The 15,069-nt window shown below is 44.9% G+C and overlaps 1 protein-coding gene across 3 annotated transcripts in view; it reads left to right on the forward strand.

The window, feature by feature from the left end:
• ttyh3a (tweety family member 3a) overlaps nucleotides 1-15,069 on the forward strand; it is an 81,946-nt gene that overhangs the window by 44,257 nt on the left and 22,620 nt on the right. For 2 of the 3 annotated variants that reach the window (XR_006030668.1, XR_006030667.1), the window contains exons 13-14: nucleotides 4,636-4,711; nucleotides 10,169-10,770. Coding sequence is in view for 1 of the 3 variants with exons in the window: in XM_042085369.1 (XP_041941303.1) it covers nucleotides 4,636-4,711; nucleotides 10,169-10,249 (157 nt within the window). In the remaining 2 variants the exon portion in view is untranslated. Of the gene's footprint in view, nucleotides 1-4,635; nucleotides 4,712-10,168; nucleotides 13,163-15,069 lie in introns of those variants that run through there. The other variant, XM_042085369.1, reaches the window with a different exon arrangement.

The raw sequence follows: 15,069 nt of genomic DNA on the forward strand, positions 1-15,069 counted from the left end.
CTATACATTTATTATTTTTGCAAAACTGTAAAACGCAATTAAAGTTTCTTTCAGCTTATCCATGTTTTTTTTGAACATGTAAATCGCATAGAATATGTAGGCCTATATCAACCGTAGGCCTACACACTTGATCGCTATCACATAGATGAAACCACGCTATGGTTCTTACAGTAGGCTAACTGACTGACGTTCACATTGATCTCTAGAACTGTTAATTTTTAGTAGCCTATATTTGAACCTATCCATAACCCTTTTGCTATTTGACTACTCATCATTTCACATACAAAAATATAAATAATGTCAGACAGCGAATTAGAAATTATTTAAAAATATATATAATAATTTTTAAAAATCCATCTTCTGCCAGCAGGGGGTGCTGCAGCACCCTCAGCATCTCCCTTCCCGCGCCCTTGTCCACTATTCCACAAGTTAACAAAAAGAAAGAAAGCCTTTGAAATGTGCATATCCCATGCTTCCACAAAGAGGCATATTGAACTAATGTTTAGGCTACATGTTTTTTGCATGGGTAGGCTATATTGTTGTTTAGTGATTTAGCCTACTCCTTTACTACACCCTCTTCTGAGCAAACAAGGCATATAGGTTTATCATGTAGGGTAATTGCTCTTTCTTACATTAATTTATCCTCTCTACTTGTCCCTGTAGTCATGGCCTCCTCATCACTAATTTCAGGCTCATCATCTTCAGTGGTTGACTGGTTGATCTGCTGCTCAGTCTCTCCTGGCCTCTTTCTACCATCCATTCTTCCTGGCGCTTGTGTCTACTGTAGGGCCGGCTCAGCTATCCATATCTGAGAAAACTTTTTGGAAAAGACGGGCTATATGGACCCAACCAACTCTTTTTGGGAGGGGAGAACTCCCTCACGTAGGCTACAACCCATGCAGAGGCATTGCATTGGTGTCATGAAGCTGGCCCCCCATGTTACTCAAAAATGATTAAAAACACTGCTATTCGTTTGTGCTACGTTTGTGCCGGTTTGTGCCATAAAATTATCGTTTGTGCTGTTAAGGGTTTTAAGTAATTACACTTTACATTTTCTGGCCAGTGACATCACTCAGCCCCCCATACTTGTCCAAATTTCCCCAAAATAGTCTCAATCGTTTGTGCTACGTTTGTGCTCATTTGTGCCGTTAAAAGTAACATTTGTGCTACTATGTTTTTTAAGATATTCCACGTTATTTGTTACACGTGTGACGTCATCCAGCCCCCCATCAATGTCCAAATCTTCCCAAAATGGTCTCAATCGTTTGTGCTAGCACTAGTAACATGGGGGGCCAGCTTCACGCAGGTTACAGAAACATTGCAAATACGGCCACGGGTGTATGACGTTATCTTCACCACTACCCTGTTCACCGAGTTCATCACTATGGTCGGGGTATCGTCGTCTATGATAACGGGAGGTCCCCCAGTAGGTGCTCGTGCTTCCATGGCGGTTTCAGTTGTGCGTCCTCCTCCTTTAGCAACAAACAAGCGCTGAAATAGAGCGCGCTGCGTGCGTAATGCAATCTAGGAGCATTGACCTCCCTTATTGCAGTCGCACACATTTCTTCTAATTTTATGTTTTAGTAACGAGTAACGAAGATGCTTAGTGGAAATATAACGGAGTAAAAGTATACATTTTATCTAGGAAATGTAGTGGAGTAAAAGTGAAAGTTGACATAAATTTAAATAGCGAAGTAAAGTACAGATACGTGAAATTTCTACTTAAATACAGTAACGAAGTATTTGTACTCTGTTACATCACAACACTGGTAACTAATGGGATAAACCTGGAGAATTCCACGAAATATCAGATGTAATCAAAACACTTTAAATCAATGAGGACAGTTTAATTCCCTCATGTCTCTAATTATAGCCTACTTCTTCCTCCCCTAAAACACCTGCTAGTCAGAACACTCAAATGACACCATGTGCAAAACCTGTAACTTGCTAAACAACACTGTAACAATATCCCTAAAACATCAGATGTTATTTATTATTTTGGTGACATCAAACAATGTTGAGCTCTCCTGAATAAATGTGTTAATCTGATGACTAACGTTACTGTTAACTAGCATGCTTGATTGCTCCGACTGATCTATCACAGCTATTTTCCATTATATGGTCTTTTTGGCCCCCACTGTCGGCTTCAAGGCAACGCTGCCTGGAAGGAGCTAGGATTAGGTAAGAGTTAGAGTTAGGCTAGGCAGCGCTTCCTTAAAGTCGACGGTGGGGAAAAGTGATTAAAAAGACCATCAAGCCTATTTTCCACAGCAAAAAAAACTAAATTTGTGCAACATCAGGATTTGCTTGAAACTATAGCAACGGTAGAAAGTAAGGGTCATTCAAATAATTGTAAAACGTAGTCTACCAATTTATGTGATCTAGACAACGTCAGCATAAACTCAGTGAAGTAAACTCGTACCCTAGCCTGGCTCCGCCCTTCTATGTACTTCCGCTCAATTTCATTCCTACAGTACTCTTTGCCGAAGAGTAGCGTATAGCGAATATATATATATATATATATATATATATATATATATATATAACATAGTCAAGAGTACGGTTTATGAGGCAACTTGTACCTAACACGCCAGTGACAAATAACCTAATTTATTTTACTCGCCAATGCAAATTTTTCCTGCCATTTGGCGAGTGGCGGGTGGCAATTTTATACCCTGACTCACACCCACGCTGCTCATTCAGTGAGGAGCCTTTCTTCCACCAGCACGATATGGCTTACACAAACTAGCTTACACAAACACACCTTTGACCATGCGAGTGATCACACACACCCACATACTCAGTCATAGTGCAAGCCTGTAGAGTATGTAAATCAGGAAACACAAGCTTTAGTCCACACAGTGATGCATAGACACACACGCATGAGCAAAATCTTACACACACGCACACACACACACACACTCTGCATCCTTTAGTGTGCACAGCCCTATATTTTTAGAATACATTTTCTTCTGTTTGTGTGACCAAAACATTGAAAGAAAGACACTACAGGCCATTAGAAGCTCTGCTGTGATGGACTATGCCATGCGAGACTCGTGCAGCTGGGGAGATTTCTCATGCGAGTTTCTCACGCAACGCAGCCCTGCCGCCCTCTGAGTCTGAGGCCATCTGACCCAGTGTGGTGCGTTTCAGCAATGGGAAAGTGTTCAATGTCCCCCCCCCCCAACCCCCAGTCCCAACTCCACAGATTCTGCCCTGGGAAAAGAGTGGCCCACCTCACATGTGCGGGTCCTTTACGGGCCGGCCGGGACAGGATGGGGCTGGGTGAGGTTAGGATGATCTGGGCTGGACTGGGCTGGACCGTGGGCTCGCCAGTCAGAGCCCCGGGGGGACCTCTGCAGCCGTGATCCAGTTACATGCCCAGCACTCCCCAACGTCTGGAGACCTTGGGTGGATAAAGGGAGGGAGATGCTATCAGTGGTCTCAGTAGATCTCAGACCACACAGGCATGAGTGTGTGAGAAATACACACACACACTGTTGGGGCCTGTGAACATGTTCTCTCATGCATACACACTTATGGGAAAAGCTAACATAGAGGTTTTCTCGTAAACATCACACATACATTACACACACACACACTCCTACACTCTCTCTATTCACACACACACACACACACACACACACACACACACACTTATGTGTTCACACTGAAGTGATGCACACCTACACACTCCTCTCTCACTCTCTCTCTCAGACACACAGAGATACTGGTACACACACACAGACACTGACTCATCCCCCCAAGCCCAGGCGGGTGAGGCCAGTGCAGCTGCTCCCCTCCAGCTGTGGCCCTGTGAAGCCCTCTGGTGCTCTGGGACGTCCCCACTCGCTCACTTACTCGCTCTGGATGGGGGGGGGGGGCGCACAGGGAGACCTCCTCCAGAGTCAACATTAGCCCACGCATGCATAAAAATACCTTCACAGGTGGCCAAAAAGATTATGGTAGAGGAAAAACAAAACAATTCTCCCTTTTATGCTTACTGTACATCATGGTTTCAATATATTTTTACAGAAACTATACGATTCCATCTAGTGAACGTTGAGAGATTTGTGAGTTTTGAAGACTGCGGGATAGTGGACCCTCACCAGCTTAGGGGCTTCAAGATCTGGATTTGTGAGCGAAGGAGGGGGGAGGGGAACATCAAAGATGAGACCCATGTCTGCTTTTTGGGGAAGGGGGGGTTAGATATTTCTAAAGATGTGGACTTAGGGACTTAGCAGAAATGTGTGTGTGTGTGTCTGTGTGTGTGTGTGAGTGTGAGAGAGAGAATGCTCAGTGATGGGAACAGGGTCCTGTAAGTGAGCTCTCCTGTTGCAGCTGTAGGCAGCCACTCTCCACACGGAGGAACTGCAGGAACTTTTAATCTGCAGGTGGTTCTCTGTACCTGGAGAGAATGAGGCCATGGATTGATTGTCTTGTCTTTTTTTAGTCTTGTGAATAAAGTCTTAACCAACAATGCGCTTTCTATTTTTATTTTATATACCATGATGACCAAACATTTCACCATCTTTTAGATATGTTGCTGTCACTAAGAGTTTCAGGTTGGCTTTCCCCCAAGCCTAGTTCCTGGGAGTGTTTGTATAATGTCTTTGTCTTGTGTTCTGTTTTCAGGACTCAGAACGCAAACTTCCAGAACCCGCGGTGCGAGAACACCCCTCTCATTGGCCGAGAGTCCCCGCCCCCCTCTGTAAGTGCCCACTCACACATCTCTTAGCTCTGATGGACAGCTTGCATCAGGATCATTCAGACAGTCTTTATCCAAATAGATATAGAAGGAAAAAAGCATATGGCAGTTTAACTGCTAAGGAGGCAGTGGTCTATATTTTAATTACCGGTACAAGGGAGAAGACTATGATTCTTTTTTCTTGTAGTTGTCCAATCTGTGACACTTGGCTGTACTGTTGGTTGTGGAATGGTGTTGGTCTACCGTGTCCTGCACTCTTTCTCTCTCTCTCTCTCTCCCCTGTGTGAGCCTCTGCTTGCGCTTCCCAGTCTTTCCCCCTCTTTTGAGTTTGTGTGTGTGTGTGCGTCCGTGCGTGCGTGTGTGCGTGCGTGTGTGTCCCATTTGTTATTAACTATCTGCACATCTATTTGTTCATTGACATTTTTGGTGTGTGTGTGTGCGTGTGTGCGTGCTCGCTTGTTTATGTGTGTATAAAAGAGAAACAGCTGCGCCACTGAGATACTGCCATTGTGTGTGTGTGTGTGTGTGTGTGTGTGTGTTTGTGTGTTTGTGTATGCTGTGTGTGTGTATCTGCTCTACTCTCTTCTCTGTTGCATTGTTTTCTCTCCTGCCCTTGCCCTTGCAGTTGTATTTGATGGCCGGGGACAGTAGCAGCCGGCACAGCTGGCAGTTAAAGCCCTCGCAGAGCGCCCGGTCGTTCTGGTAAACCACAGCCGCTTTCCGACCAGGTACTGAATGTGACAACCCTCGCCCCCCCCCCCCCCCCCCCAAATCCCTGCTCCAGCATCCCCCCCTCCACTCACCTCTGGCCTGCAACTTGACCTTTGACCCTTCGCTCCTCCTTAGTCTTTTCTGATTGGCTCCTTCCTTCTGCACCTCTTCACCCCCAAAAGATGGACTGTACCCAGCACTTTAGCAAGCAAGCTGCCCTGTCTCCTCTCTGTGCGTGTGTGTGTGCGCGTGTGCGTGTGTTGCTGATGTGGCATCCTTCACTCCTGATGTTTGTGTCACTGAAGAGCAGCATGTCCACATCCAGCAAGGGGACTCAGAGTTGACCCTTGAGACATAAGCATCCATAGTTAATTACACTACTGCATACATAAAAAAATCAGTAGACAGGCTAGGATGAAGGTCTCGGCCCTTTGATTTGTTTTGTCATTGTCGCCTCACATCAGATTTTGAAGAGGTTGGATTGTGTTTAGGATTCATTGCATGTATATATGTATGTATGTATGCTTATGCAGTAATCTTCAAATGCAGAGACAATCTGACAAAGAAATGCTTACGACAGCCAATCTCTGCTGTACAGTCGAGATCAAGTTGCTTGTACAGGGAATTTTTGCTTACCAAGCAGTTTTTATTCCCTAGACAACTTGCGCTGGAAACAACACAAAAATAGAGATTCAGTTTTTTTTCTTTTAGTTTGACCTTGGTTTTCTCATGGTTTCTCAAATGGCTGAGATCTGCACCATGAAGTGTAGTGTATTCATTTTCTGTGAAGTCTATGGTGTTAATTTGTTACTTTATCCATAAAAAATTCTGATCTTAATACCAAGCTGTAATCATAGTCATGTATATAGCAGGGCCAGAGCCAGACTTTTGAAACATTGGGGGCTTAGCCCAGTGTCACACACAGGAAGGCTAGGGGGGTCCAGGGGCATGCACCCCCGGCAGAACATTTTGAAAAATAACCCCTTAAATAATGACTTCTAGTGAATTCTGTGTAAACTAATGGACACATTGAGACTTTAAAAATGTGAGACTGAAGGTATATCTGACTGGCACTTTGGGTCTTTCAAAAGGGGTCTATAGGCATAGCCTATCTGATCAGCAGGCACTTAGTTAATTAAGCGTTTTTTATGAGTTATGGTTTGTATATTATAGGCTAGTATACTATGCTGAGATAACCCTGATGGGATGCTACCTTGTCTCAATACATTTTTACTTTGAACTCTGGCAAAAGTAGCCTTATGGTCAGGTTTAGCACAGCCCCACACATTGTGAACCCACTTGTTATAATGTTCAATGGAACACATGAAGCTACGTTTAATTCAGGGCTTAAAGCTTATTTTTCAAAATGGGGGGGAATTCTCCCCTTCAGTGCTTCACATAGGGGGACATAGGGGAGGGGTGGGATACATATACATTTTACAAACTGAAATCGCATTTTCCTTATAGGCCTTACAGGCATCAATGAGAGAACACTTACACTTTACATGATTTTGGTTTCGATTTTCTAATTGGAGTAAGTCTTTGTGACAACACGTCATGATACATTTGATAATGTTTGATCGTTGTTTTGGTACTATGAAGCATCTTTTACGTAATTAATGCGCACTCTAGAAAGTGAAAGTAGCCTAACCTAGGCCTATATGCGCTGTGTCTGAGCTGTCTGTGCACGTCCGCAATTGATTACGTTCCTCAAATAGAACACATCAATCTCATGGTATTGTTTGCCCTAAAATGCATGAAACATGCAAATTCAAAATCCCGCTGGTAGCCACGTTACATCTCCGTTTCATATTTGCCTAGGCTACTAGCCTACAATAAATTAATTGAACGAACTCAACTGACAACACAGGTAAATCTACTGATTCGGTCATTGAGACTATGAATACAGTACAACAAACTTTCTGTCTTTTTGAAGTTTATTTTTGTATTCCGGGGTACAGTAGCCTAATTGCCTAATGTCTTGACAATAGTTTTTCTTACCGCTTGCTGTTTAAACTGACTGCGCCGCTCTGAACTTTCCTGCCAGGTTTATGACGTAAACCGCTACATCTCGGCTGTGGCATTGCCTAAACTCATCGTGTGGGAAATCAGATTATCTGTCAATATTGGGCTTTGAAAATAAGGGATAGCCTATTTGCTCAGTAATAGTAGCCTACATTTTGTAACATTTATAGAGAAACCAAGGGAAAGTTAAATTAGAAATTAGAATCGTTGGAAATTGAAAACACATACAAAAAAAGATTCGGGGCTTTTGAAAAAAGATTCGGGGCTTGAGCCCCCGAAGCAACCCCCTCGCTCCGCCAATGGTATATAGCAACAGTTTTAGTCATGTCGTATCTAGATATGCACATCAATTTCTGCGTTCAGAATATCCACTCATTCACTATATAGTGAGTAACCATGTAGTTGTAGTGCATAGTAATAATACACTAAGCAGTGGATGAATGGAGGTTCTGAAGCCAGCTAGTGGGTCCCGAAGACTCTCCAGAGCATGAAGACTGTCCAGAATGACGTAAAAGCCTGATCGGGGAACAGATAAGTACTGTCAACACTATTGAGTGCTTAAGCCTCCACACCATGTCCCATGAGATTGCCAAGCACCTGCAGAGGAAGGGCATTAATTTAAAGCACTGGTCAGATTAACCCAGTGCCAGAGGGAATGTCCTCGTAAACCCACAGACCACATCGAGAGAGAGAGAGAGAGAGAGACTGACAGAGAAAGAATTTGAAAGAGTGTGAAATAGACATTTGCAGAGTATTTGGACTGGAATTGAATTGCCCATGTGGAACAGTGGGTACAGTCATATGGTCCGACCCCATAAATCCCCCCCCCCCCCCCCTTTGCCCTGCTGCCAAAGGGGAACCAGAGAGACGTTCTCTTATTGAAGAGAGGGCTCTTAACTCTGGCAGCTGTCACAGCACCTTTTTAAATCATCTTTTATGGGGTCCACAAGCATCCTGTCAAAAGAGAAATGCCGTAGAGAGAGAGAGAGGAAAGAAGGGCTTCTGTTTTTTATTGGGTGCCTTGTGTGGCATTGCTCTTCATCATATGAAGAGGACATTTAACTTCTCCTTTATGAAAAACAAAAGGGGGGGGGGGGGGGGTAACTTTCTGTTTCAAATCAGCCACCTTTCCAGGAGTTTCTTTTTATTCATGTGGCATGGCATGCTGATAGTCTGGAGCGCTTTCTTTGTGTTCATGCGGCGCGGCGGCGGCCTCATCTGGTCTGGACCGGGGGGACGGACTGGGGCCAGTGAGAGTCGCTGTTTCTCATTCGTGGGTTGTTAGCAGGCCTGAGCCCAGTGGTGGAGCGAGAGCTGCAGCTGTTGTTGCACATGGACCGAGTTGAGGGGTGAGTGAGTGTGGGAAATGAAGAAGCGCCGCTATCTCCAGCCCCATCTGCCTCGCATCCTCTTCCCTCGCTCTCAGAGAGAGAGAGAGAAAACAGAAAGGGATAATGTTCTGCAGTGGGATTGAGTGTCTGTGAAGTGGTGTTGAGCTTTGAATGGGCCCGTGTGTGTGTGTGTGTGTGTCCCTCCTCCACGATGTCGAGCAGAAAATCTCACTGCATGCAGAGGCAGAACACCAACTGCGTCTCAACACACTTAACACACTGTGCGAAAGCACTCCCATTTATCAGTAAGCTGAGATGCTTTGTCCAGATCTAATGTTGGCAGGCTTGTAAATCTGACATCCAGCGGGTAGAGGCTGTAGTCATTGGTGACAGTGTTTGCGCTCAGTGGCATCTGCCTTGGCACCAGCCTGATTTATGGGGCACTAAAGAGTTACTACTTGCAAGTGCCAGTCAAGTGGCAGTGGCAAACTATGTGTGTGTATGTGTCTGTCTGTATTAGTGTGTCTGAATATGCCGTGTGTGTGCGTTCACATATACAACAGCCAAGTTTGTCATGTAGTTTGGAAGTAGTTGATCAAGGAAACAGACCTCTCGGCCTACCTTGAACGTAAAGGTCACATACTGTACAGTTAGATATTAAGTGTTTGTAAGTAGCTAGTCCTTCTATTTAATGATTAGTGTGTAAGGCTGTCCAGATGATCCTGAGTGCTCTGTGATCTGTTCAGTGTGTGGTGTTGGTGTGGCCATCTGTAAAGGAGTGGACTCACTCACTCACAGCTCCCACAAACCCTGTGTGTGTCAGTGAGCCCCTTGTGTCTCAGACACAAGCCTGTATGTTTGCACTGCACTGCACTGCTGCAAATATACAACCTTTTTTCTCTGAAATTATATTCATTATGTGCCGTCATGCTGAATAATTACTGTCATTTTTGTTCTTGAGGTTGAAACTTAAGTTAAATTAAGTTTGATGTGTGAAACTAAGAACTTACCTGTATTTTTAAAATGAGATATAATGAGAGACAACATATTTTGCCTATTTTCTAACAACCATTAACCATTGTTGTCAGTCTGCACCATTTTGGAACAGAGGCTAAATCTGTTTATTCATTATCCAATGAAGCATTAGATCTGCTGATTACAGAACTTAACTGTAACATTCCTGTAACCCCATAAGTGACTTATGTGGGTTTGGTATGAAATAATGAAAACAACCATGTTATTCCCTTTTCAACTTCCTAACAGTGCAAATGGCCTCTGTGTTGATCAGGAGTAGTTCTGTGTTGATCAGGAGTAGTTCTGTGTGTTCTGTGTTGATCAGGAGTGGTTCTGTGTGTTTGGTTATCTGTCTCACCTCTCTCACCCCTCTCTGCAGTACACCTCCAGCATGAGGGCCAAATACCTTGCCAACAACCGACCAGACTCCACCCCAGACCGCAACTCCGTAGCGCCCTAAACCACACCTGGCAGGAACCACACCTGGCAGGAACCACACCGGGCAGGAACCACACCTGCAAGACCCCTTCAGCTCCTGGAACCCTGGAACCAAACAGACCCCCCCCCCCTCCCCCCTCTCCTTTCTCAGCCTCCAGAGTTCTTTGTCTAGTCCGCCGTTCTCTGCCTCTCTCCCTCAGTCTCTCTCTCAAGCACCGTTCCCACAGTCAGGACCAACTACAGATGCTTAGCCACTCCAGCCCCCCACCTCCCCCCAGCAGCACCAGCAGACCAGCTCTTCCCCACACCACTGACCCAGACTCAGCCTCCTCGTCTGGGGCAGGGGGGGGTGGGCTCGTGGTGGAGCTGTGTTCGTCTGTGATGTGTGCCGCATAAATAAGCGGAGTTGGCAGAAGGACTCGCTCGCAGGATGTAAATACCACCGTTGCCATAGCGCCAAGGAGCGAGGCGCACTATGATGTTTCCAGATGGCCAGTTTCTACCACAGAGAGAAAATAAGCCAGCCACCACAGGCAAAAAAAAGTACCGTGTGTGTGTGTGGGGGGGGGGGGTTGTTTGAGTTCCAGTGTAACATCTCTCTTCTCCTAAGCCTCCTGCCCTCCTCTTGTCTGATAGCCTACAGAAAGCAAGAGAGGCCTTTAGCCAGTCCAGCCCCCAACTCACACACACACACACTCAGCCCTCTTCCCTCTTCCCTGCCCTTGGTCCGTCTCCTCCATGGCCAAGCAGAGCCAACCCAGTCCCTGTAGAATAAAACGTGACAGAAACTGTGACGTGTGTGACGCCAGAGGAACAGAGACTCCACTTATTGCCGCTGGCAGATCAGTCAGTTCAGAGGGGTGAACCACAGTAGAGCTCACTCTCTCCAGGACTCTAGTGTGGGGACAATGGGCAGTGTGTTTGGGAAGCGAAAGGAGGCATACTGCAAATTGACTTTTTTATTTTTAGCTCTCTTTTGTTATTTTTCATTTTAATGAATCCATCTTCAGCGTGAAGTGTGATTTTTATACGGCTTGTGGGGATTGGTCATTATGGTGTCTGTTCTGAATTGCTGTTTGAAAACATCCTAAAATAGCTTTTTATAGACCTATTTTGAAGGATTACTGCCATTGCTGTGAAAAAGACTATTATTTAGCTCTGAAAGGGAGAGAAGGAGGAGGGGAGAACAAAGACAGACTGAGCAGTGAGAGTGTGTCGCTTGTATCTCTCACAGACGCCACGGAAGGTGTGGGAGAGGGTTGGAAAGCAGGCTGGGTTTGTATACACTTTTGGAAAGCCCCACAAAGCCTGCACTTCCCTTGTTCCCATACACACACACACACACACACAAACTCTTACAGTCACACACTCAAGTGCAGTAGATATCCAGTCCCAGGCCCCAGACTCCAGTTATCCAACATGCCCTCTGCAGCAGAGGAGGTTGGCCTCTGGCTGATCCCTCGTCTTGTGCTGTTAGCCAGGCTGCTCACGCACAGTTAAGCCCCTGTGGACTGGAGATGATCATCTCAGCCCCTACAGCACAGACAGCAGCACCATCTCCTCAGCTCCCCTTTGGCCAGGGAAGCTTCTAGTCCGCTCAGCCCTACTTGGGCCAGATGCAGGCTGAGCTGGTGATGTCGCCTCCGCTGGAAAAAGCACTCATCTTTAAAGGCTCCTAGCAGCTATTGGACAGAGCTCATCTTTAAAGGCTCCTAGCAGCTATTGAACAGAGCTCATCTTTAAAAGTTAATAACAGCTATCAAACAGCATGTCATTTGGTGCTAGGTTCTCATTGGCCAGTGGTTTCTCAAGCCAGTATAATAAGTGCTTGGCTTTGAAGGAAGTTTTGTGTTTTAAATGCCATCATCATCCTCATCCTTTAAATGCCATCAGCGTCCCCATAGACCGATTTGAAGAAGAAAGGAGTCCTCCTCAACTGAGGACCGTGTTTGAGCTGAACTGTGTGGTGTGGGGCTGGTCTGCTCTGACTGCGTTGGGCTGATGTGCTGTGGAGTCGTGGAAGACACGCTGCTCTCTCGGGGAGAGGAGCTCAGCTGAACTCTTCTCCTCTGATTGACGACCGGCAGCCTTCCCCTACCCTGGAGCCAGGCGCTGGGGGCATCGGCCTGACTGATAATATGGGACCAAAAGCAACACGGCAACATCCCACAGCGTTTGTGTCTCAGCGCTTTCTCCTCCTGTGTTTCATTTGTATTCCAATTGTAAGTAATGATGGTCTCCCTAAAGATCTGCAGCGCTGTGTCTCATCAGACCATTTTGTTTCGTTTTGTTTTTCCTTCTGAGAAAGCGGAACTGGACGGCCCTCTTGCACCTACTGGACGGCCCCAGACACACAGACACACATCTGGCTCCTGACCATAACGGCATGGCTCAGCCGCTGCTGGATTAAGAGCAATGTCGTGTGGCAGCACCGATGCTCCTACAGAAAAGATGTCTGTCTGTCTGTCTGTCTGTCTGTCTGTCTCTCTCACACACTTGCACCCAACCCCACGTCCACTTAGACTCTGCTGTGCTGAAGCACACTGTTCATCAGATCCTATGTTCTTGTGTTAGGCATTTCACGTGATCAATGCTTTGCCTATCAGTCTCTTGTTTTCTCATGTAAACACACACACACAGAGGCAGAGGTAGGGTGAGCCCTGCATTGCATCCCAACCCATGCCTTCTACTGAATGTGAAAACCTGCAACAATATGAACTCCAATATATGACTTATACTGATGTCTATGTTTTGTCCTATGAAATGCAATATGGAGTGACCGATACCTATATTTCATAGTGGAACTGTATGTGGAATCATTAGCTGAGGAGAATGCCCTGTGATCCTAGGCAGGTAGGTGCTGGTAACGCAAGTAGTCAACAGGCTGACTCTATTAGAGCATGTGATCTCTTTTTTCATGCATAGACACGAGTGGGAAAAGGAATTTCCCCAATTCTTTTAACCTCTGATTGGGCAATGCAAGAGGAGCTCAGTGTCACTTGCTTTTTTGTGAGTAGGTGGTTTACAGTTACACACTGATGCATTGCAAGACTTCCTGTGTGATTTAACATTGTGTGCTACTGATGTTACTGTCAATCGCGTCTTATACCTTGGCCCCCTTGCTTTGAGAAGAGGGTGTCTTTGGAATGTGCCAATCACCAAACACAACCCCAGACCTACCCGGCTTTCTCAGCCCCCCACAGTCATTTCTCTGTTCCTGTAACAGGCAAAACCTGGAAAACCAAACAACACACACATGACCCTGAGAGTGTATGAGCTGGACATTTGAAAAACTGCATTGTGATTTTGATTTTTTTTTTTTGTTTTATTGTTTTTGTCTGTGGAAAGACCCCTTGGTATAAAGTGATGCAGTCTCACTGATTTTAAAAGTGGTCATCTATGTCTTTGTTAATATTGTAATGCTAGACCATTGTATATATGCAGTAAATAATGTTTGAACGTTTGCAATGGACAGACAGTCGCCTGTTAGCAGGTTATGTTTATAATCCATGTGTCCAAACAGTCATGGTTCATGTTTCTTTGCTTTTTATTTGAATTAATCTGTAGGGTTTTTAATTGTTTTTAATTCTTATTTTACATGGCATTTTTTCAATGATTAGCAAGCACCATTTTAGTTTTTTTTGTTTGTTTGTTTTTTGCATATGTGAATACATATTTGGATCTCTCAATGCAATGTTTTGATAAGCTTTTAATTTAGATTTTTAGATGTAATTTCTTTTGTTTGGTTTTTATTATGTTTTGGTTTTTGTTTTATTTTTGTCTTTTATATTTTTTTCACTTACTAAAATATTGTACATGTCAAACCTGTGGTTTTACTGAGCTTGAATTCAATGTTTTAAAATTAAAGTAACATGAATTAAAGTCCTCGCTAATGTTTATCCTTACATAATTGCCCTACATTGCATGTCCAATTGCATTGGATGTCCAATTGCATCCTCCATGACCAATTAATGTGAAAATAGAACATATTAGCCTCCAGCTGTTCATCTAATAGTATGGTTAATTACCGGTCACATGCTGTGTTTCTCAAATTGAACAGCAGAGGGCAGCAATGCTGCACCATTTTAGAATTGTCTCAAGGCCACATGCGACCCCTTTTTCCCAATGACAGCAGGAAAATGTCCCCTCAAAGAGCCACGCAGCACAAACAAGGGGAGGCCAGATGGGACGCAGCATAAAGAACATTCTGAATGCCTAAAAATAGAGACCACACACCCATGCTGCTTATTTACAGGCTTATTAAAAGTAGCGGGAGCCTGTAAACAATATGAAATAGCCTTTGAGCCTCTTTAATCCGTTATGACCGCATCATTGTTTGTTTCACTGCTGTTCATGGCAATAAGCTATTTTTGAGAACTCCTATTATTTGTCAGGCCATGAAAACGTGGGTCTCACCAATTAGCTCAAAAATAGATTATGGAACGGAGAGAACCTTGGATAGCCTGCTTTTGGATGAATTGTGCTGTTATAAAGGGAGGCGTAGCTGCAGAGTTCTCGTAAAACAAACGTTACTCACCAGATAGCCATTGGCCATCCTCTTGCGTATTTATTCACAATAGTTGGATGTGGATCCTGCCAGCCACTACTGGGCAAGAGAGAGAGAGAAAAGAAGTGCTTTGTGCTTGTGACCTTGGGGTGTGACCACGGGTGAAAGGGTCACAGTCCCAAGCAGGCCACTAGACACTAGTCCCCCTCACTGGGAGTCTTCCTCAAGGCTCGCCAGGCAGCTGCTGTCCCCCTCAGGACTCTGTTCTTCTGCCTTTTGTGTGTTTTTTTTTGTGGTGGTGGTGGGGGGGGGGGGGCATTGAGTATATACATTGT

Source organism: Alosa sapidissima, chromosome 3 (assembly GCF_018492685.1).
Source record: "Alosa sapidissima isolate fAloSap1 chromosome 3, fAloSap1.pri, whole genome shotgun sequence".
Lineage (NCBI taxonomy): Eukaryota > Metazoa > Chordata > Actinopteri > Clupeiformes > Clupeidae > Alosa > Alosa sapidissima.